Below are 24,678 nucleotides of genomic sequence, written 5' to 3'. Positions count from 1 at the left end.
GCTTTTTGTGGTGGCAACAAATTGGAAAAGGAGGGAATGTCCTTCAATTGGGGAATGGCTGAACAAACTGTGGTATATGCGGGTGATGGAATACTATTGTGCTAAAAGGAATAATAAACTGGAGAAGTTCCAGGCGAACTGGAGAGACCTCCGGGAACTGATGCAGAGCGAAAGGAGCAGAGCCAGAAGAACTCTATACACAGAGACTGACATTCTGTGGTAAAATCGAATGTAACGGACCTCTGTACCAGCAGCAATACAATGACCCAGGACAACTGTGAGGGATTTATGGTAAAGATGCTACCCACATTCAGAGGAAGGACTGCAGGAGAGGAAACATATAAGAAAAACAACTGCTTGAACGCATGGGTCGGGGTGGACATGATTGAGGGTGTGGACTCGAAACTACCACACCAATGCAACTACCAACAATTTGGAAATTGGTCTTGATCAAGGACACATGACAAAACTAGTGGAAATGCGCATCGGCCGTGGGTGGGGGTGTGTGGGGGGGGATGAAGGGGAAAGGAGGAGCATGAATCATGTAACCATGTTAAAAATGAATATTAATAAATGTTAAAAAAAAAAAGCTGACTTGAAGCTTAACATTAAAAAACAAACAAACACTTAAGATTATGGTATGTAGTCCATTACTTCCTGGCAAACAGAGAAAGAAGAAATGGAAGCAGTGCCAGATTTTATATTTTTGGGCTCAAAGAGATCACTACCAACAGTTACTACAATCTTGGAATTAAAAGATGCTTGTTCCTTGGGAGGAAAACCATTGGGAATCTGGACAGCATATTAAAAAGCAGAGCCATCACATTGCTGACAAAGATCTGGACAGTCAAAGCTGTGTTTTTTTCGATGGCAAGGTATGGCTTACCTTATGGTAAGGTGAAAGTTAGATTGTAAGAAAAATTGAACCCCATGGAATCAATGCTTTTGAATTATGGTGCCGGATAAGATTTTTGAGAGTCCACTGGATAGCAGCGAGATCAAATCAGTCCATACTTGAAATGAACTCTGACTATTCTTTGGAAGGACAAATACCGGAACCAAAGCTTAAATACTTTGGCCACATGAGAAGACAGGACTCATTGGAAAAGACTCTGACACTGGGAAAGATAGAAGACAAAAGATAAAGGGGATGCCATAAGATGAGGTGGATAGATAGTATAATGGAGAAAATGAACATGAGCTTACATAGATTTCAGCAGGTAGTGGAGGACAGAAGGGCCTAGTGTGCTATGGTCCATGAGATCATAAAGATTTGGACATGACTCAATGCCTCAACAACAGCAGCAAAGTCAGTCTGCTGTTTATGGTTTTTTGTTTTTTTTTTTCTTTTCACTGAGAATGAAATGGAGCCTATTTTTGGAGAATCTTTAGAATCCTTAATGAAGATTAATCTTACTGTAGGATTTGGTAAAAAGTACCTGAGAGATCTTTATTGGCTTGGCTCGTAGGTTCAAGAGGGATTGGCTAGAAATACAGTAATTGAAGCTGTTGATTTTTTAATATCCTCCTCTGACTGCCAGATCAGAGGCCTGAATGAGGCTTATATCTTCCTGTTCTTTTTTCTGGTTATGGGCAGTAATAACAGTAAAGCTAAAGTAACTTGACCTAGACCATAAAGAGTTAGTTATATGTAACTCCTGTGCATGTTTTCCCATTAGCAGAAATTGTCTTCTTGAGGAATAAGAGGCATCTGTTCATGTTCTCCAGTCTGTTTTCCTGGGTCTTATTCTTTCTCATCACAGACTTGCTCCTACCCAGAGCCTTAAACCAATTTGGACTTCAATTTTATTACTTAATCATTTATTTTTGGGTGGCTAGGCACCTAAACAGAACATAAAATTATCCAGAGTAAGAAAGACTCATTTTCCTGGTTGATTCAACTGATGGGTATAATTTTGAGCCATCTGTGGTATATATCTGTTATAATTATCAGATTTTAAAATTCTCTTTAAATAAGGATTTTTGGGTTGCTATTAATCTGTATACTTGTATATTATTTTGTTTATTACATTGGGCCAGATGGCATTATAACACCTTTGTGGAGACTGTTGGAGAAGGGAGTAACCTGCACCTATCAACTGTTGTGTCTCAGATTTGTTGAGGAGCAAGATATCTTAGGGAGACTATTAACTTAGTAATAAACATATGAATGTATCAAAATTTATGAAAATGAGAGACAATATGAAGCAGTGCAGTAGTTTCCAGTGTTTTTTATTTTTCAAATCTATTTCAACCAAAAAAATGTCGTAGGTCTCCAGGATAATTTTATATCCTACTCATAATCTTTTCATATTTATTCACTAAGTGCTTACAATAACTATAATGATAACTTGCCCCCAAAGCTCCAAAATAAAAGTTATGTGATTTAATATTTATTATAAATTATAAAATTTTTTCTGCTGTTTAACTATGGAAGATCCATAAAATTATAAGACTAATTATAAATTGTTACAAATATTTAATGTAGGACATTCTGTAAGAATTAAAAGATATCAAGGCTTCATATACTATCATCTGTAAGACATTAAATTTCCTTTTTTTCTATTTTTCTAAATTTTCTAAATTTAAATTCTAAATTTTGTAGAATATAAATAACATTTTTAGTGAAATTACTTCATTTTATAATCATAAGTAAACTTAATTTTGATGTTGGACTCTACTTCAATGAAGGTTTGCAAAATTAGCTCAATACTAGGCAGACATATGCAGTCTTAAATTTGGTTTCACATTGAGTTTATTTCTTTATTTTGATTTAAAAGAAGAATAAGGAGGTAACATCTACTTGTGCAAATATACGGTAGAAAAGGGTAGAATTTCACAGACTCTTGATGAAAGATGGAAATCCAATTTTTTTAGTCACCTAACTAACTAGTCAATGAACATGAATGGCTAATAATTATGATATAAATATTTACTTTGCTACTTGTCAGCAACAAGTGCTATATGAAATCATAAATTTATTTATATAAAAACTAAGTTTTGTAAGGAAAGAATGTTTTGCTATGGGACTGTCTTCTTTTCTACCACTGGCTGTACTCTCACAAGAACTCCACTGAATGCTTAACCAGGGTTCCCTACCAGTTCATTAAAAAACCTGTCAGATGGAAGGATACTAAAATAAATAGAGGACAAACTTAAAAGTGAAAAGCAATTTTAACATTGCAATGAGAGACCATCTCAGGTTTGTTTCTGCAGAATGTTTGTAATGGTCTGTGATGATCTCAAGATGTGCATGCCTGGGGATTATGGTTTGCAGACAGTCTGCCATTTGTGCTACAAGAATATAGATACTCCTTAGCTTCTTGGTTGTGTAATTATACAGCTGATGGTCATCATGGGGTGACAAAATGGGGGTGTGGGAGCTACTCTGGTGTAGCATACACCTATCTCTGCACGGACACCAAAATCATTGTATACAAGATTACAGCATTTTTGAACTTCTGCAAAGATGGACCTATAATGCTTCAAACATGTATATGTGTGCCATAGAGAAAAAATAGATTTGTAATACAACTGAGCAAGTATTTACTGTTTAAGCACATTTTTAGTATGAATCCTTTGAACAGTTATAGCAAACTCCCAATTCATTCACAAACCACTAAATGGGAACTACTTGTTTGGTGAAGAGAAAGCCATTTTGGAGTCAGAAAGAGGAGAAGGTTCATATAATAATGATAATAATGACAGTAACTAACATTTATTTAGTGCTTACCATGTTCCAGGCCCTGTGCTAAAGTGTTTTAGAGTTATTTAATTTGATCCTCACAATAATCCTAAGAGGCAGGTGCCATTATTATCCACATTTTACAGGTGAGGAATCATCAGTAGCTGCGTGATCCTGGGCAGATCATTTAACTTTTCAGTGCCTCAGGAAAATCCTTGAGAGTTTAAATTGTAGGATGGTTGTGGCTCTATATTGATAAAGAGAGTTTCTTTACTGGGAGTTTCCTAATCAATAAAATCATAGGTTTGGACTACGATAAATATATTTTTGTAAAAAGACCAATGACATCATCTTGTTGGGATCAGGGTATAGTGTCTACAATTGTGACTAATCTAGTATGAGTTTGGATGGCTCTGTCCTAGATCAAGTACAAGTCTTTTAGGCATTTGGGCCATGTGGACAGCCCATTGGAGTTGCACTCTCCACAGAAGAATTTGAATGCTTGGTACTTGAGTTTGAGTGAGAATAAGATAGAATATATCTATAATTTTTAGCAATAATCCTGAAAAGGTAATAGACTCTATGCTAAACACTTTATAAATACTATCTCATTTTATCCTTACAACAACCCTTTGAGGTAAGTGCTCTTCTTATCCCTTTTTAACAAATGAGGAAGCTGAGGCAATCAGAGGATAAATAACTTACCTGGGGCCACACAGAAAGTGTACACACACACACACCCTTCCCCTTCTTGGTTTTCCCCATTGTGGCTTTGCTCTATCACAGGTCAGGATAAGAAATTGAAAGGGATTTATTTTTTTTAAGAGTTTTGAGGAAGCCACAGATGACACATGAAGGCCTGCAAACAACACAGAAAAATGTTTAGAAACTTAGAAATGCATACTTAACCAAAAATTTACAAAAAGGCCCTGTAAACAACTAATCAGAGAAAAAGAAAAAAATTCAGACTTCTTCCCTGGGGGCCCCAAAAATTTTTCATGAGTTTTTCAGACTGTGGAGGTAACATGCCCTTAACCTCTGTAATATAGAAGGGACAACGTTATATGAAGCCTTATTTGACCTCAGTCAAATTTATTCTTCTGGCTCATTTACTCTTCTGCCTACCTGGTCTTCCCAAAGAGTTTAACCACAAAAAGCAAGAGATATGGGATGATAGTGAGCAGGATGTATGGAGTGAGTGAGATCTTTTTGAAGATGAGGATGTCATGGGTGTGTTTGTAGGCAATAGAGAAGCAACTATAGACAGAAGAGAACAATCAGCTCTGAGGTGTCATCAGCTATGGCACCACCAAAGAAGGCAGAGCTGAAAACTCCTCATAATACTGTAGTGAACTCACTTAAACTTAAATATTTCAGTAGGTCTATGATTTCTTTAGTATGAGTATTCTTTCCACCAGTAGAGCCTAATAACCTATGTATAGCTTCTCATCTTGTGAGACTCTTGTCCTTGGCTTTCCATATATCCTATAATAATGAAGTCTCCTTAAAGAAAAGGATGATTTCTTTTTTTCTCTTGGTGTCCCTGGGACCTGGAACAATGCCTGGCATGTAGAATGGTGCTTAATAGATATTTAAGTAAATCTAATTGAATTTACTAGAAGAAATCCAAGACATATTAGAAGTTTTCCTATGGTTCTTTAAAAGTTTCATGGTTTCAGTGCATCCTCAGTCTGTTCATTTGTTGTCTTTCGCCACTACTATGTACTCTGTCCATTTACTTTTTTAGTTATACTTGTCCTTGACTGATTTATGTTACCTCTTACATGAGATGTCATTGGTAATGCAGTTCATCCAACTTATATCATGTATGTTTTTATTGTCCTTTTGGTCACCTGGAATTTTGTTTCTTATGAGATTGTGGTATTTCATAATTCATAGTCTTAGAGGGTCACTGAGAGGATTTTGTTATTTCTACTCCAGACCTATAACAATATTCAACTTATATTTAATACATTACTTGTCATTTCTTAGGCATTTCACTGCCACTGTCCAGGGAATGGGAAGGAGCTTCTCCTTTGAGAGCCATGACCCTGGGATTCATACTTTCTTTTCCCTTTCATTTCTTTTGTAAGAGTAAGACCCTTTCCTATTGGTTCTGCTGGATTAGACTACATGCATTTAGCGGTTTTCCTTTTTACAGAAAATTAAATTAATATCTTTTGTTTTTACATTATCTTAATTTCTCAGTGTATTTTTCCATTATTTCTCTCCCACTGATTCCTGGCTGACTTTTATCTTGCCACTAGACATCAATGACTCTGGAAGAGTAAGACTGACAACTTTATACAACTCTGACTCACTTAAATCCAATTTATGCTCAAGTTAAAAAACATCACCATAGTGATGTCATTTTGGTCCTCTTTAAGTTTGAAGGACAACCAACCACCTACCAACTGATAGGCAGCTAGATGGTATATAGGGTTCAGTGCTGGACTTAGAATCAGGAAGAGTTGACTTCAAATTTGGCACTTTAAAAATTTAGCATTTGTGACCCTGGGCAAGCCACTTAACCTCTGTTTGCCTCAGTTTCCTCATGGTAGAGTAGGAATAATTATTTAAAGCACCTATCTCCTAAGGTTGTTATGAGGATCAAATAAAATAATATTTGTTAAAAGCGCTTAGTCCAGTGTGTGGTACATAGTAAGTGCTAGGTAAATATTAGCTTTTATTATTATTGACTATATTATGATGTTACATTAATACTATATCATAATATTATAGTTATATTACATCATTATTTAATATAATAATAAATATAATTATATTCATAATTGTCCTGGTTGGACAATTCAGGCTGGAGCAAGATTATGAAGGACTTTTAAAACTCAATAGAGGAATTTGCATTTTTCTCCTAAAGGCAAGTGCATCCTGAAGCTTCTTAAGCAGAGAAATGACAGTTGGATGTATGCTTTAGGAAAATCACTCTGGCTATTAAGTAAAGGATGCATTGGAGATGGAAGAAGATAGAGAGGCTGGGAGACCAATTAAGAGGTTTTTGCAATAATTTAGGTGAGAGGTGATGGGAGTCTGAATAAGACTACTGATTGACAATTGGTTATGAGCTTTCATTTGAAAACCTCCAGCTTGTTGCCTTCTTAGGTAGTTTATTCTTTTTTGAAAAAGATTGTCCTTATATTAAGTCAGGATCTGTTTCCTTGTATCTTTATGTCTATGCTGTACTTTTGTCCTCTGGGACCAAGGAGAGCTATAATAGAAAGTGTCCTGGACTTAATACCAGAAGCTTTGCTTTTGAGTTCTGAGTCTTCTACTTACTGCCTTTTGACCTATGCAGTTCATTTTTCTCTGCGCCTCAGTTTCCATATCAGTAAAATGAGGATGTTTTTAAAATTTAAATTTATTTGTTTCCTCGTTACATTAAAATACCCAGGTAATTCCCTCCCTCCTTCCCTTCTCCCCATTAAAGAAGGTATCATTTCACAAAAAGATTATGTATATATAAAAATGTGTCTTGCTTATTTCTGTTTATCAGTTCTTTCTCTTGAGGTGGACATACAAGTTATTTTCCAAACAATATTTCTATTTTTGTGTACAGATGATTTTTAGTTCCTTTCTTACTTTTAACATTTTGTTATTCTTTAATCCCTTTTCCATGTTATAACACTTCACATATTTGAAGGATTTATCTTCTGGCTCTATAATCCCAGCTGTGAGACTAATCCAGGGCTTTCTTGGCCTAGTCTGCATAGAGGAGTGAGCGTTTATGATGTATTTTTGATGATAGTGATGACTGAAACCTTTAGCCTACCTCAAAAACGTCAGTTTCCTGATTATAACCATACAGTACAAAGACTTTGATGATTTAAAACTCAGAGGAATTTGAGATATTGTGCAGCTGAGAGGGGAGAAAAGATGTAAGTCGGGTCCTTCTGTGGAAGGATTCCTTCCCCATTTCTGTTCATTGCCCATGGCTAATCTCAATTCTCTAGGGCAGTGATGGGCAAACTATGGCCCATGGGCCTGATGCGGCCCCCTGAATGTTCTTTCCAGCTGGGCAACATTATTTCTAATCTGACGAATACAATGAGTAAGATACAATACAATGAAACTTCTAAAGAATTGCCTTAGAAACAGACTGACAGATGAGCATTTCCTTTCCTTTGGCCCCCTGTTTAAAAAGTTTGCCCATCACTGCTCTAGTGGGATCCACTGATGTCAAGAAGAAGCTAGTGTGCTGGTGCTTCTGAGGTTGACTTGAGTGTGGTACCCTTGAGCATGTTAGTACGGGAGAAGAGGCAAGGGCTGAAGGCTCCCAGTGTGAGAGAGTGGGATGTATTTGGTTCACTGCATGCATGCATATGCAGTGAGAATGACTTCAGCCAGAGTTTAGGACTTCACATGAGGAAAAAAAAGCAGTATTGGGGAATATGGAAGTGACCAAGTACTTGAGGCCCCCTTAATTATTTAGAATTGACCTGACAAGGGAAAGGGGGAGAAGGTGAGTGCAAAGTCTGGGAGTCCTAAGAGCTGGGGTTGCCATGGATCTTGCAGCCCTTTCCCTTATATGAGCAGTGTGGCATAAGTATAAAAGTAGAATTCTTGGTCTAACTGCTAGGACCTCCATGCCATAAATATCATTACAGAGCAAGAGATGATAAAAGGCTTAAAGATCAGATTTTATGTGGTGTGATTTATCTGAATTTTGGATAGTGAATTCGCCCCTAGATTTTTATTTTAGAAGGAGATTGTTTGAGGAAAGGGAGACCTTCTTGAGTAAAGGGACTCAATACTCCAATGATTTCTGCAATTCTTCACTCATGTGATGCTATAGCATAATTCAACAAGATAACTGCATGCAAACATCCTACATATAATAAGATTAAACAATTATGTCATCACAGATATATGAATAAATCTACTAGGAAATTTTTTATTATTTAATTTGTTTTATTAGAACATCCAGGGAGAAATACAGTATCAGAACACTTATGTGATTTAATTTTTCATTTTTAGGGTTTCATGTTCTTTCATGTTTTTAATGTATTTTTGTATTGAGTTTAGTTGACTATGTTCATGCTGTATTCCTCTGCAGAACCATTTTTCTTCTGAGTTCCCACCTTTCAGGTAGAGTGGACAGAAAATATGATGTGTATTTTGTATATTCTACTTTTATCATAAGTCATAGACCTACTTAAAATACAGTGTGACCCAAAAAAGTCTTCCTTAATGGAGTTTTTTATTTTTTATTTTTTAGAAAAATTTGCCATGGTTACATGATTCATGTTCTTACTTTCCCATTCACCCCCTTACCCCTCCCTCCCCCCCAATAGCCGACGTACATTTCCACTGGTTCCTTAATGGAAGTTTTAAGATTTAATAGTTTCAACTGCACCAAGACTTTTGGGAGAACCTGTATTCAAATTAGCCCAAACTTATTTTATCAACTGTGCTCCATCCCTTAGACTACTACTCCTTGTGCTCTGCTGAGCTTTTAAATTAGTTTCCTTAATTTCTTTATAGTGTTAATGTTTGTTTTCTCAGCCCATTAAAATGCTCTGGAAAGTCTTTAAGTTAAGATTTATTGGTTCTTATAACATATCTAAAGCAAGTATCTAAGAAATCATTTATCTATAATAAGCAAGTATCTAAGAAATCAATGATCTATAATTAAGGATAGCACTGTGTTAGGAAAAAAAAAGTTGAGATACCTTTAAAATATTTGTAAGTATCTAGAGAACAATGCCAAAATTAGTCAATGACTCAGATATCTGTTTTTTGATGGTTTTTTTGTTTTTAGAGATAGCATAAAAAGAAATAACTTACTGGAGCCAACCCCAGGGTTCTGGTAGGGAGTGGAATCCAAGGGATATTTTATGGGAGAGTAAAATTATCTACTTCATGAGTCAAATATGCCATGATGTTTGTTGAGAGGATTGTCTGTTTTGACAGATCAAAAGGTGATGAATGTATCTTCCAGATCTTTTGTGTTTTTACTTTCTTTTATGATTTTATAAAGTTCAGTTATATTTCTTTTTATCTTTTATTTTTCATCTAGAGCCCTAAAATTTTAGTCTGGCTTCATATAGAAAAAAATGCTTTCATCCTCTTAGTCTTTGATTTTTAAAAACTTTATCTTTATTGGAATATGGCAACCAGAACACTTCACTTCAAATATCAGACTTAATATCAATGTTTTATGTAAGGATGAAATTATAATTTTTGTATTGTTTCTGATAATTTCCTTGATAATGTCCAGAAATTTTACCACAGCAAAGTGGTGGACTTTTGCCTGTGGGAAATGGTCTATAATAATCCATTGATCCTTTTCCCCAAGGAATGTAGAACTATGTACTCATAGAATTTTTGAGTTTGAAGGAACCTTAGATTTCCTTTGATTTTCTAAATGAGGATCTGAGATCCAGAGAAGTTGTATATAAATGTATAATATTATGATAAACAAACATGCCTAAGACCATACAACTGGTACTAGAACCCAGGTCTCCTAATTCCCAATGTGGAGCTATTTCAGCTACATCTGACAAGAGGCATCTTATGAAGATTGTTTGGATCTTCATTTCAACTTATTAAAAAAAACCCATACCTTCTGTCTTAGAATCAATACTATGTATTGGTTCCAAGGCAGAAGAGTGGTAAGGGCTAGGCAGTCGGGGTTAAGTGACTTGCCCAGGATCACACAGGAAGTGTCGGAGGCCAGATTTGAACCTAGGATCTCTTGTCTCTGGGCCTGGTTCTCAATCTACTGAGCCCCTGAGCTGCCCCCCATTTAAACTTATTTTTTTAAAAAAATGTATGCTTTCACATAACTTATACAGCTTTGCACAATCTTCTTTATCTCTGGCAATTGCCATTTCAGTGTCAAGCAAAATAGAGTGTCCTATGTAGACTTGATGATGTATTTGTTCTCCCCAGTCATTTATGAAGCTAATGAACAAGATTGGTCTTAACACTGATCTTTAGAGAATTGAACACATTGAAGTTATTTGGTTAGAAAAAGCCTCATTTAGTTCTATTTTCATTTCCTAATATATATAAGATATAAGGTGGTACCTCAGAGTTGTTTTGATTTGCATTTCTCTAATTTTAAGAGATTTAGAACACATTTTCATGTGCTTATTGATAGTTTTGATTTCTTTATCTGAAAATTCCCTTTTCATGTCCCTTGCCCATTTATCAATTGGGGAATGCTTGATTTTTTTGTACAATTGATTTAGCTCCTTAGAAATTTGATTAATTAATCCTTTGTCAGAAGTTTTTGTTGTAAAGATTTTTTCCTAATTTGTGCAACAGTTATTATTACAGAATCTTATCATAAACTTTTTGATCCTCCCCACAAGAATTCCTGTAGTTGATTGTGATGTGATTTCACTTTACTAAATGTTATTTGAAGACAATGAGCAAATTATAGATTTCCTTTGGCAGAACAAATTATTTGGGTTTAATAAATATTTGTTAGGTATCTTTTATCTGTGAGGTATTGTGCTAAGGGCTTGGCTGAAATTGTACCAAGACAAAAACCTGAAACATTCCATATCCTCACTGAGTTTACTGTGTAGAGGATTGTGGGATAATGGTGGCTGAATAAATGTGAATACAGGGTAATCTGAGCAAAGAAAGAATACTAACTAGAGGTGGGAATCAATAAGAACAGCTTTTCATAAGACTTTTGAAATGCCTTAAAGGAGGCTTTGGATTCAGAGAATTTTGAGGGAAAAGAGGAAATACATTTCAGGAATAGTAGAGGGGATAGTTTGTGCAAAGAGAGGACAATGGAGATGTAATATTGTTAGGGGCATGTTTTAGTAAGCTAAACAGGAACACAGAGTAATGATAAAGAATGGGAAATATCTAGAGAGATATATTGGAACCAAATTGTGGAGGTCTTTAATTTCCAAGATAAGACATTCTTATTTTATCTTAGAGGGAATAGGAGCTACTGGGGTGGCAGTAGGGGCAGATGATCAGGCTTGTGTCTTAGGAAAGTTATTTTTACCATCTCTCTAATGGCTCATAGAATCATGATTTTAGAGCACAGGGAAGGAATTGAGAGACCATCTGATTCCACTGTCTTATTACATAGATAAGGAAGTGGAGGCCAAGGAAAGTTCAAGTGACTTCCTGAAAGGACACACAGATAGTAAGATGCATTTTCCCTTGTGGATCTTTCAGAAAATGAATGAAGGGTGACTTATTTGTAGCCTATTGTCATAGTTCAGATAAGCCATGAAAAGAAACAGATCTTTTTGAGAAATTTTAAGGTAAAATATGTGTGGAGTGAAATTCTTTGGAGGCTCGTTCCTCCATGAATCACTCTAATGAGCAGACAAGAGACTTGATAAGATGCTGACAGAGAAAAACTACTTTATTTTGAGAAAACTGAAGACAGTAGGGTGACGGTTAAGGGGGAGGGGAAAGGGAGGAAAAAGGATTCTCCCTGCACAAACAGCTTACTCGGGGCAAAAATGTCCACTCTTCTTCTAGGTACAATAACAGACTTTTATAATAATCCTGACACAAGATTCTCCTCCTTCCCTCTGTCCATCCCACAGAAGGGTGATTTGTGATATTCACGGTCTTGAATGTGTGGTTTTCAACATTATGTACCTCTAAAGACCCCCCATGTTCAAGAAAAACCTGTGACTATCATGGGATTCCCAGCTTAGGACCATAAAAGATACAACCAAAACTACCTGTTCTTTCTTATCTTACTCCTCTTCCTAGAGTTGGCAAATTTCCCAGGCTACAGATAAAATCTTCTCAAGGTTTTTGAAAATAGGTCAGGAAAACTAAAAGTTTTGTGTTTTGGGGTGGGGTGAGCAGTTTTAGTCTAAGGAATGGCAATACTAAGGGGTCTCTTGAAAATTGGGATTACAACAAGCCAAATACTATTCTGAGAATTACACACTGAATCTCATTCCACACAAATGTGTTGTGTTTGTGTGTTGAGAGGACAGAGAGATCTATTGAATGATAGATAAAAGGGAAGAATGGAGGGGAAAGTACAAGATTTTGGACCTGAAACGGATGGCTGTAGAGAGCCATTGGATGTAGAGGGCCATTGGAGAAATAGGGTCAAATTTAGGGCCTGTTATCTGGATTCCCTACGTGACCAATCCAGGCTGAGGCAGTCTTTGTGTTTGGTTCTGGTCACCTGAGCCCTGAAAAGCTCTGGTTCCAGCAGGTAGGTTAATCCAAAAACAACTTGACCCCTCCAAGAGGCTATTAGGAGTCATTTAGAGAAACAGAGTCTGTAATAGATATTTTATCTGGATCCCATTACAAAATCATCGGCAAGTAAAACTGTGTATATGATTTTTCTGCACTGCATGTCAGATGCAGATAGAATGGGCCATCTAAGGTAAAAATCTGAGGCTCCTCTTTTGACTCAATTTTAGATCCCCACCTTTCTCAATATTCTTATTGGAAAGCTTTGAGTCCTTAATCAGACCAGCAGCTACTGAGTTAACAATTTCTCCTTAATAATTAAGAGGCCTGAACCCTAAAAAATATATTACTTAGACAAAGTCTAGACAGACAATTTAGTCCAGACTATCTGACCAGGTGCAGATCTGTAAATCAAGGTAGAATGCAATTAGTAAACTTCTCCATGAAATATATTTCTGCTCCCAGAATTAACCCCTACTAATTGGTGGTTGGAATTTGGCTCTTGTCACCTATATCTCTAATTTTTAGACTTTAATGGATTGTGTATGATTTGTAACCCCTTCACAGCTGGGACTCTTTCTTTGTGTTCTTTGTTTGAAATCAGTATATAATAAACTCCAAAGCCCACAGAGTTTGGAGCAGCATGGGCTAACCACTAGTCTGGTTGTTCTCATTTTCTTTTCCTGTCTTAACAATCCGACGCCGCAAAACGCCACTCAGAACCCCTACCATATAGGGAGCTGGCTCTCTATAGATGGCAAGGATGTTGTGTCTTCAAGAGAAATAGAGAAATTTTGAGGAGGGACATTTTTAGGGATGAAGGGTTCCATCTGAACATACTGAATCAGAGCAACTTGTTTGCTAGAATTGTGTCCTGAGAGTGATGAATTTTTCAGGCACAGATGCTCACAAGAGTTTTCTTTTTAAACGTAAAGAGGGGCTAAAATCCGTATCTGTTGAGGGAGACCCATACTAGCAAAGTCATTAATCCTTGAAGTATCTGAAATTTTTTCCTTTTCTATACTTTTCTGTTTTATTAGCTATTTAGGATTAGTTTATGACTTCCCCATGGGGGGGGTCTATGCCTGTCTTAGAAGATGACAGCTAAGAACTTGTGCAACTGTGGGAAGGGATAGTGTTAAAGTTTAGAATTGCAATGGGAGAAAAGTAGGTATGGTTGTGTTGGAAACATGCCCCACAATTGACTATCTCAGGAAGCACGGATTGCAACCCACTTTCCTACCCTCTAATTCAGGGGTTGGCAACGTATGGCTCTCGAGCTATATCTGGCTCTTTTGAGGGCCAGATATGGCTCTTTCTGCAGGAGCCATAAAGTCAATTTTTTTTCAGGCGCTGTTGCAGGAGCGCGCACTGTGAGCACTGTACGGCTCTCACGAAATTACATTTTAAAAAATGTGGTGTTTATGGCTCTTACGGCCAAAAAGGTTGCTGACCCCTGCTCTAATTGGTTGATCACATACCTTATTGGGCTCAAAACTGTGATCGATCCTTTTGGGTTCAGGTGGCTGCCAGGGTCTGTCCCCTTGTTCTCCAATTGAAGACCACTGCCCTATAGGAAGAATCTTTTCTTCCTATAAATAATCTGAGTTCCTAAGACGGGGAGAAAAATGTGTCCCAACATCTTGAATTCTTGGCAGAAATTTTGTGGAAGTGGTTATGAGTTAGATAGTCATATAATTATATTACATTAAGGGAGCTATATTAGATCTTGTCTTCCCAGCTTAAAACATGGTTAATTTTTAAAGGACTCTTTGGAGGCACAATTGAAACAGCTGAATGCTTAAACTTAGATACTCATAAGGATCTATGATACCATTGATACAGATGGAAACCCATCTGTGCCTGCCTTGTGGAACTCTTGTTCATGCCCTTCTCTCTCCTTTTCCATGTCTTCTGTAAGCCCAGAGGGAGGTCACTCAGTCTTCTGGGGTCATTCCTCAATTTCTCTGGACATGAAAAAGATATTAGTGGAGCATGTGGTTTGGAAATTCATTATCTCTTTCTTACCCTCATTCTTACCACTTTCCCAGTCATCTCCTTTATTGTTTCCAAATTTCTTCAGTGACCTTGACTTCATAGTTCCTCATTGCAGTTTACATAAATGTACCTCTCTGCTGCCCTCTGGGAGATACTAATTTTTAATCCTTTTAGAGACCACAGTTTTCCTTGATAAAGTCATAGAAAAACTCCACTGGTAGGATATTAACATAATTAAACTTTTATTAAATTTATCTCATTAGGAAAAGTGTTTGGTAGCATTGTAACTTTCCTGAAGCTGTTAAAGGTCACCTAGTGGGAAGCATTGTAGTATGTGAATTTGATAATTGTCAATTCTCATTGATCATATTATTTGAAAACTCCCTTTCTTTTGGCAGAAGTAGTTAAAATGTATCCATCTGTTGAATAGAAACAAGTATTTTGATTACCATTTAAATGCTTTGCACATTTTCTTAACATCTGATGGGATGCTGAGAAAAGCCTTTGCATTTTGTCAGTTATCAACATTACTAAAATTTCATGCCTCTCATCTGCTTTCTGGGAAAATTATCCATCCCTCTTATCCCTGAAAGCTTTTATTGGCTGTAGCTATAGTTCCTGTGCTGCTAGTAAGCTGTTTATGGGGCATAGGTGGCATCTCTGTGTGAAGAAAGCTTGAATGATTTATAAGCCATGAAAAAGAAACAAAGAGAGACTGGAGAGGAGTGAAGAACCCAAACTTGAGAGTTGACAACAGAAAACAAGAGACCAGGTGAGATGAAGGCAGAAGAAAAGGTCTAAAATAAAGGAAAAATTATTCCCTAAGTAATTTAACACTTGGAGAAACAGGAATGGAGGAAAGGGAAGGGGCATTTCTATAGGATTAATATGTTATATGTGCTGGACACTGTACTAAGCACTTTACAGATGTTATTTGATTCTCACAATACCCCGACTAGGAGTTGGTATAGTTTTATTATCCCCATTTTGTAGTTAAGGAAACGGATAATCAGAGATTAAGTGATTTTTCTCAGGGTCACACAACTAGTAAGTGTCTGAAGCTGGATTGAACTTAGGTTTTTCTGTTTCTAGGCTCAATGCACTATTGTACTACTTAACTGCCTCAGACTATAGAAGAATCAGGGATGATGACACACATACTTGTGGAGAAAGGTGGTGTGTTTAGGTGATCACTTGCCTGGAATCTTGTGAGTCAGTCCTTGTGCTGGGCTTAATCTGTTTTCTTTTCTTTTTTTTTTTTTTTTTTTTTTTTTTTTTTTTGTCCTTTCCTTTCTGAGATCTCTTGCTTCTAAAAGCTGTGCTTAGAGAAATTACAAGTGTTACTGATAATCAGATGGATTTGAGTGTGTATATATAGGAGAGTTGTCATATTTGGTAATGATTAGCCCCATAGTGCCATAATGAATTGTATGGATACCTTTCTGAGGATGACAAAGAAACAACTGACATGGGACAAAAAGATGACCAAGAATGTGAATGATGAGACTTTGGACCAATCAATCAATCATTTATTATCAAAATAGATGCCAGGCATCATGCAGAGGTACTAAGGTAGACCAAAAAGAAAGTTTTTGTCCCCAAAAGACTTGCAGTATTACCAAAGGAAACACATATACACACAGAAATAGATACCAAGTGAATAAAGGTAATTTTGAAAGGGAAAGGAGGAGGAGGAGGAGGCACCCATAGCTGGGATATTAGGAAAGGCCTCAGGTAGCTTTGAGCTGATTATTGTAGGAAGTGTGAGAAATCTAAATGGCAGAGGGGCAAAGGACAGTGGCTTCAAAAGAAACAAGTCAACCCAGGTGAAAGCAGAAGAATTTAGTCATGAGATACCATATGAGCAGAATTCCTCCTCAAGTGTATCCCTTGCTTTGTCTTCCTCAGAAGTGTAACTCTGCAGTTAACTCCTCAGGAGAGCTGGAAAGTAGTCAGTTTTGAATTAGTTTGGGAAGGTTCTATGTGTCATGTTTTATGGTTGTTGGTACACAGCTACCTTTGTGGGATGCCTCCCCTTTAACATGGTTGCAGGTGTGGATATTGGTAAATTTGGAGGCTGCTTTTAAGGACAAGTCTTTTTGAATTAAAAAATGGGAATCTTTGCTCTAAGTCATTGGCACCATTAATAGAAAGGCTTTAAGGAAAAAGGTGGATTTTGAGGACTTGTTGAATGAAGGCCAGGTGAAAACTTTGGAAGGCCTTGTATGTGGGTTTTAAAATTTCACAGTTATAAGAGAAACCATATAGAACAAGTCTAAAATATGAAAGTCGGATGATTGTATTAACGACATGTATTTGTGAAGTTCAGCAAATAGGTGATAGAAATGGTTTGAGTACTTCCCTAACAAGGTAAGTATAAACAGAGCCCACATTTGTCAAATTGCTCAACTTAAGATTTTCATGGCACAATAAATGCAAACCTGGAATTCCTACACCTCACCATCCCACCCCATGTACTCTTTTCAGGCACTGATTTTCTTTTGATCATAGTAGAGCTGGAAGGAAATTTAAAGGCCATCAACTCCAGCACCCTCATTTTATAGTTCAGGAAACTAAGTCTGAAAGATGTTAAATGGCTTGCTCAGTGTCACACAGCTACCTAGTGTCTGGGGCTAGATTTGAACACACGTCTTCCTGACTTCAAGTACCAGTGATCCCTCACCTGTCACGGTAGTTATGTTCCAGAGAACAGAATAGGTGAATATCTGCAAAGTACCTATGTCATATTTATTTTATTATTTATATATTTTAAGGCTTTATAAACCCTTCCCACTTTCCTATAAATCTTTTCCACCCTCTTATTAACCTTTCCCTTATAAACACTGAGCCCATTAGCGCTCAGGATACAGAACACAGTGCTGTGGTTGGTCGCCTTTCATTCCATTAGCCAATATTGTGCCGTGTACAATCTCAATGTTGGCAAATTTGTGCAAGTGGTAGTGGCGTCCTGCATTTCCATTGTGTACAGTTTGGTATACATCTGCAAAATGTCTCAATATAGTGAAAACTCTTTGATACAGAATTACATATATATTTTTTAAAAACCCATGATACAGCAAAGCCAGATAAACGAACCATGATGTAGCAAGGGATGATTGTGCTCCTATCTGTCTTATACGTAACTGCTTCCATTTTAAGGCAGTTGGCCTTTTACCATCTTCCATATCATCTCCAGGCATCTTGCATTGTTAAATTATGGAATGGACTATTGAAGCAACATCTTTGACGTCATAACCCTGATTATTAGAGTTAGATATCATAGCTCTCAAAAGCTTAATCAGTACTTCCCTAAGAAAGGAGAGGCCTCTTCCATGTAGCTGTTTAGGGCTTCTACCTTCCAGGAAAAATGACTTAATAAGAATGGATTGCTTTAGATTTAGTCTTAGTGACCCTCCGAGTATTTACTACACCTCCTATTTAGAGTCTCTGAGACTTTCCTTCTCCAAAAGTTCTAAACCTCCTAAGGAAATGCTTCAGGTACCCCTTCATGGATGAGACTCCTTTTCTCCAAGATGAAAGTTATTCTCTTTTTTGAACCACAATTGCCTTTCTACCATTTTCCAACTCAATCTCTCCTCATGCAATTTCCTGGACTTAGAATATATGCCATAATTTCTTCCCTTCCCCTCCCCCCCTTGAAGTTCTTTCCTTCCTTTAAGGTCCAAATGAAGTAATATCTCTTCCAATAAACCTTTCTCAAATATTTCACTTCTCCCTTCCCCCTTGAACTGAAAGTACTCTTGCATTTCTCACAATATTTTGTCCCAGACTTATCAAGTATTATATGATATGATATTAGTTGTGTAAATATCCTTCCTCCTTCTACCTGCCCATTAAAATGTAAGCTCTTTGAAAGGGTCTGTGTCATATTAGTCTTTATACCTACAGCACTTTACCCATTAGGCTATGCTTTATCCATATCCAAAGGTATAGCTCTTTGCAGCAAATTGATGTAAAGGTAAAAATGCTTAACAATTTGAATCTTAACTTAAAGAAAGGTATAAGAGCTCCCATACATACATATTTTTTATTTGAGGTATGGCTTTCTATAACAAAGCTGTCTCACTGAAATTATTGAAGTATTGGAAAATCAGCACAAAAAACAGTCATGAAGAACAGCACAGACATGGTTTCTGATGAAAGGATGAGCTACTCATCTCCTTAGTGTGAAAAAGGCTAAATATGGGACCTTTGAAGCATAGTCACTCATGGACAGAAAGGATTACTGTCAGTAGCATCTTTGTTTCTAAATGTGAAGGACTGTGGTGATATTCATATTTAGTCAGCTTGTCTTGAATGATCCAGAATAATCACTGTCACGTCTGAAACCTCCACTCAATTGTTTCCTGCTTTTGGAATGAAAATGACAAGTGTCTACATTTCATGCCCTGAGAATTTGCAATGCTCTCAGAACATCCTCAAGTACCTCACTCTACCACTCAGCAGTAATGCCTTTATTGTCATCCTCTGTTTCTAGATGACAATGCAGTTTCCTGTTTAGATGGAAGTAGTGATCAGTCTCTCCCACATGATTATACCAAAAGACTACTTTCTTTGTCTTCCTGGCTATTGTGTTATTCTCAATATAATGATTGTCATAAAATCTTAAGACATAGCTACAGGACACATAACTGTACCTACACTCATTTTTTTTCCCCCTTCACATAGGTTCCCTCTAGTGCTTATATGATGACTTTGGTTGCATGAATGGCCTTGACTTTTAAGTCAAGTGATTTGTCAAATAGTTTTACCTTTGATCTCTGGATATAGTTGGCAGGTTACTTCCTTTATATTTTCCCAAAGCCGAGACCTGCTCAATACAGTTGTTTTTTTCTCTGCAAAGCCTTATCCCTAAATATCTGTAAGGTGTTTTTTTTTAAATCTATTACCAAAGGAATTTCCTCTACCAAGTTTATTACATCTTTCATGTACTAATCATTGAACAAAATCCCTTCCCAGAGATTCTTTATACTTTTTGAAAGTATAACTTTCTTTCTGGGATTAATTTTGAATTAGAAAAGTACAAGGAGACTTTTCCTCCCTTGTCCTGATAACTATCACATTTACCTTCAACTTGATTTATCTCAAATGTTATCACTTCTCAGTTCAATAGATAATTATCATGAGTCACTGGATAGACACACACAACAGTGATATCATTTTACCTTTGACAAATCTTCCAAGAGACACATCATTGGAAAGGTGAAAAGCCAGGAGTTGGGGCAGGAGAAATGCTTTTTTTCCTTTCTTGCTGGCAGTTTCTTTGTGTTATCTCAAAAAAAAAAAAAAAAAAGAGAGATTTAGGACCAGATAATGACAGTATTGAACACTGCTAGTTAAGAAAATCCCATCATTTTGGCTTTAGAGGACTTTGATGAAACTGCTGTAATAACAGATCTGTATATATGCCAGTCAATCAGCAAGCATTTGGTAAGTGTCTGCTGTATGCCAGACACTATGCTAGATTCTGAGGTTATAGATACAAAGAGTGAAATAATCCCAATTCTCAATGAGCTTACATTCTAAAGGGAAGACTAGGAATATATTCTATAGTTCTTTCCTTAAGAATCTGTGTGTATGTATATGCATGTGTGTGTGTGTGTGTATATATATATATATATAAAATCAAACAAACAAATACAGTAGTTTGGAGGGAGACCACTAGCATTTTGGATTAGGAAAAACTTTATGGAGAGGGCAATCTTGGCTGTATCTTGAAAGAAGAGAAGGATTCTTGGTATGGGAGGTAGTCATTGTAAATGTGTGGAGACAGGGGATGGGGTGTGCCTTTTGTGGAGCAAAGAGAAAGCCAGATTGTACAAAATACAGAATACTGAAGGGGACTAATATCTAAGGAGTCTAGAAAGATTGTGGTCAGATTGTGAAGGGTTTTCAAAAGATTATATATTTTATCTTAGAAGCAATGAGAAGCTACTGGACTTGATTATGCAGTCAATATAGTTCAAGAGGGCCTTTTGATTATAAAACATAAAAGTTTCAGGCTTCAAGGGAATATTTTATTTCAGTATGAGAATAAAACTCAGATTAAATAGTGATTTATAAACTAAAGATTATTAAGAAAGGTAATATAACATTTCTTTTCAAAAAAGAAAGGCAATAAATAATAGTAATAGCTAATATTTATATAGTACTTTAAGATGTTCAAAGGACATTACAAATATTGTTTTATCCTTACAACAACCCAGGGAGGTAAATAGTGTTATCATTCCCATTTTACAGATGAAGAAACTGAGACAGATAAAGATTAAATGATTTGCCTAGAGTCATGCAACTAGTAAATATCTGAGACTGTATTGTCTTTGTGTTTGTTTTCTTTAGTAACTTGCTTTTTAGAACTCTATCAGCTTCACTCACTAATGTTTGTTTGGGTTTTTTAATAAAATATTCTATTTCTGATTTTTAAAAAAATCACAATTGAGTGAGAAATGTCAGTTTGAGGAGAGGCTGTTTGGAACAGATCCTAATTGTGGGCTAAACACTACTCTGAGGAAATTACTATTCTTAAAACAGCAGACTTGATGAGCTTGTGCCCACTTTTATAACACTCTAGATCTCCTGTGTCTTTTCTGGAAAAAGAGACCTCCTGTGCGGAGGCTGTGGGCACTTCTCCTTTCTTCCCTTGGTATGTGGGTTTCATGTGACCAGCTCAGGGCAAGGGACTTCAGTCTGGACTTCAGTGTATTTTATCTTCTATGTTCCCTGGTGAGCTGAGTCCTGTTGTGCTGCCTTGCCAGTCTGTTCGCTCTTGGGGCTTGTGAGTTTTCCAGAGGGATAGTCTTTTGTTAGCAGAAACTACTGGAAATGATGGGGCACAACTCTAAAACTCTTGTATGAGATAAAATGATATGAGACTCTGACCTGAGCAGAGATGGGAACAGAATAGATGATGCAGCTGATTGTAACAGAAAGCTTCTTGAATATTGACTGTATATGTTCACATTTATAAAAATGATAAAAATTTTGTAGGAACAAACAAAAAAAAAGATCACTGGCTAGTAAGGAGCATTATTAGGTTGTTAGTGCCACATAAATCTTATGTAAGGATGTTGCTTTGGTAGTATTTCTACTCCCTCCTTCCCTCCCGCCAAGCAGGACTATATTCTTTATCTTCTCCTCTCCTTAAATCATGTTACTAAGTATTAACTTTTTATTTTAAACCTTTACCTTCCATCTTAGAATTAATACTGTGTACTGGTTCCAAGGCAGAATAGTGGTAAGGACTGGGTAATGGGGATTAAGTGACTTGCCCAGGGTCACATAACTAGGAAGTGTCTGAGGCCAGATTTGAATCCAGGACCTTCCGTCTCTGGGCCTGGCCCTCAATCCATTGAGTAACCTAGCTGTCCCCAGGATTAACTTTTGAAATCTAGAACTGGTTCTGTTTTCCCCTTTGGAATGTGAAAAGGTTGGTCTGAATGATTTCTAACCTTAACTTCCAGCTTTTTCTTTCCTTCTTTTTTCCCTTTTTTAAAATTTAGAATATTTTCCCATAATTACATGATTCATGATCCCCCTCATTCTCTCCCCCTTCCAGAGCTGACAAGTAGTTCCACTGGGTTATACATGTATCTTTGTTCAAAACCTATTTCCATGCTATTCATATTTGCAAAAGAGTGATCTTTTTAAACATCAAAACCCTAATCATATCCCCATTGAGCCATGTGATTGGTCATATATTTTTCTTCTGTGTTTCTACTTCCACAGTTCTTTCTTTGGATGTGGATAAAGTTCTTTCTCCTAAATTCCTCTGGATTATTCGTGGGTCATTGCATTGCTGCTAGTAGAGAAGTCTGTTACATTTGATTGTGCCATAATGTATCAGTCTCTGTGTACAAAGTTCTCCTGGTTCTGCTCTTTTCACTCGCCATTAGTTCTTGGCATTCTTTCCAGTTCACATGGAATTCCTCCAGTTCATTATTCCTTTCAGTACAATAATATTCCATCACCATCAGATACCACAATTTGTTCAGTCATTCCCCAGTCGATGGACATCCCCTCATTTTCCAATTTTTTGTCACCACAGAGAGTGCAGCTATAAATATTTTTGTACAAGTCTTTTTCCTTATTATCTCTTTAAGATACAAACTCAGCAGTGGTATGGCTGGGTCAAAGGGCAGACAATCTTTTAAAGCCCTTTGGGGATAGTTCCAAATTGCCCTCCAAAATACTTGGACCAATTCACAACTCCACCAGCAGTGTATTAGTGCCCCAGTTTTACCATGTCCCTTCCAACATTTATCCTTTGCTGCCATATTGGCCTGTCTGCTGGGTGTAAGGTGGAACCTCAGAGTTGTTTTAATTTGCATTTCTCTAATCAGGAGTGAATCTTCCAGCTTTTAGACCTATGGCTCAACTTTTAAGATTTAAATCGTTGAAGTTTTACACTATTTAATGGTTTATACCCATGCCTAAAAAGTTGATCACTCAATGGTCAACCTTTTTGGTGACAAGCTTTGGCATGCTTAGCCAGACTAGTCCTTCAGCAAATATAGACTATTACCCATGCTTCCCTTGATATACCCTCTCTTTCCAGCACTTACAAGTCTTGAGACTCTGATTTTAGTCTATTTATACATTAGTCTCTCTCATGAAGTCTTCCTTCATGAATGCCCAATTATTCCTGGTACAATATATTCCATCCCCCACTTCCATGCTTTTGCCTTGATCTTCTATTCCCCCATTAGAATGTTCCCCCTTCTCCTCTCCAGTTCCCTTATCTCCCCTTATGGAGATGCCACTACCAAAGTAAAGCTTTTCTTGATTCCCCCTCTTCCCCTTCCTCCAAATTTCTTTACATTAATATCTTTATATTATGTTAAATTTAATTATGTACATGTTGTCACTCTGTCTGGTCCCACCCTACCCCAGGAGGGCTATAAATTCCTTGAGAATATGATTGTTTTGTTTTTATTTTGTTATTTCTATGACCTAGCACATTGCTCTATATGTAGTAGAGTTTAGTAAATTTAGTAAATTGAATTGGGTATACAGAATCAAATCATGAAATGTTAAAACTGGAAGGAAATTCTGAGAAAATCTAGTTTAGCTTCCTAAATTTGCATATGAAGAAACCAAACTTCAAAGGTGAACTAACATGTCTAGGATTATTTATTTATTTAGCAGATATTTATTAATTGCCATATTCCTTATTCTTGAGGAACTTAAGTTCTAAAAAGAAATGGAAGATAGGGATAAAAACCATTTTGAGGCAGGAAAAGTAAGATAAGTGCACCTCCTCTGTTCAGCCAACCCCAGTGGCTTATCTTTCCAGCCTTGTTAGATATTATTTCCCCTCCTGATTCCTGTGGTCCAACCAAACCGGGCCTCCCTCCCTTTCTCCCTTCCTCCCTTTGCAGGGGTAAAAGCTCCCACAAGTCCAGGAAAATCTCAGAGGCAGGATAGCGTCGGCAACATGGCTGATACAAATGAGAGTAATCAGAGTTTCAGCCAGAGCATCATAAAGATTGCTCTGGTCAGCTTTTGGGCTGTGTTTATTTTATACACTTTGAGATCACACATAAAGTTGGCATGGAAATCCATTCTCACCATCCATCTTTTTCTTAGAGACAATGTGTTAGCTGTGTTTGACGTATAGTAGTGGGAAAGTACAGGCTTTTTCATGGGAGACAATTTCTCCATATTTCATTCATTGTTCTTTTATATGTAGTGTACCAGATCTGGGAGGGGGAAAACTTGGGGACTATTCTGGCCTGTTTTTGCAGACACCTGTATATGGGAATCTGAGTTAGAGTTTTAAAATCTTAACATTAACTCATTATATGCTAGTTTGT

General features: G+C 36.8%; 1 protein-coding gene across 1 annotated transcript in view; it reads left to right on the top strand.

Moving 5' to 3' along the window:
• MSH3 (mutS homolog 3) overlaps positions 1 to 24,678 on the top strand; it is a 206,246-nt gene that overhangs the window by 76,777 nt on the left and 104,791 nt on the right. Inside the window, 5 exon segments of the mRNA XM_044662970.1 lie at positions 206 to 216; positions 1,230 to 1,253; positions 6,107 to 6,117; positions 15,611 to 15,640; positions 20,203 to 20,251. Of these exon segments, the coding sequence (XP_044518905.1) occupies positions 206 to 216; positions 1,230 to 1,253; positions 6,107 to 6,117; positions 15,611 to 15,640; positions 20,203 to 20,251 (125 nt within the window).

Source organism: Gracilinanus agilis, chromosome 1 (genome assembly GCF_016433145.1).
Source record: "Gracilinanus agilis isolate LMUSP501 chromosome 1, AgileGrace, whole genome shotgun sequence".
NCBI lineage: Eukaryota > Metazoa > Chordata > Mammalia > Didelphimorphia > Didelphidae > Gracilinanus > Gracilinanus agilis.
Note: the sequence above shows the minus strand (reverse complement) of the source record. Positions and strands in the feature narration are given on the sequence as shown.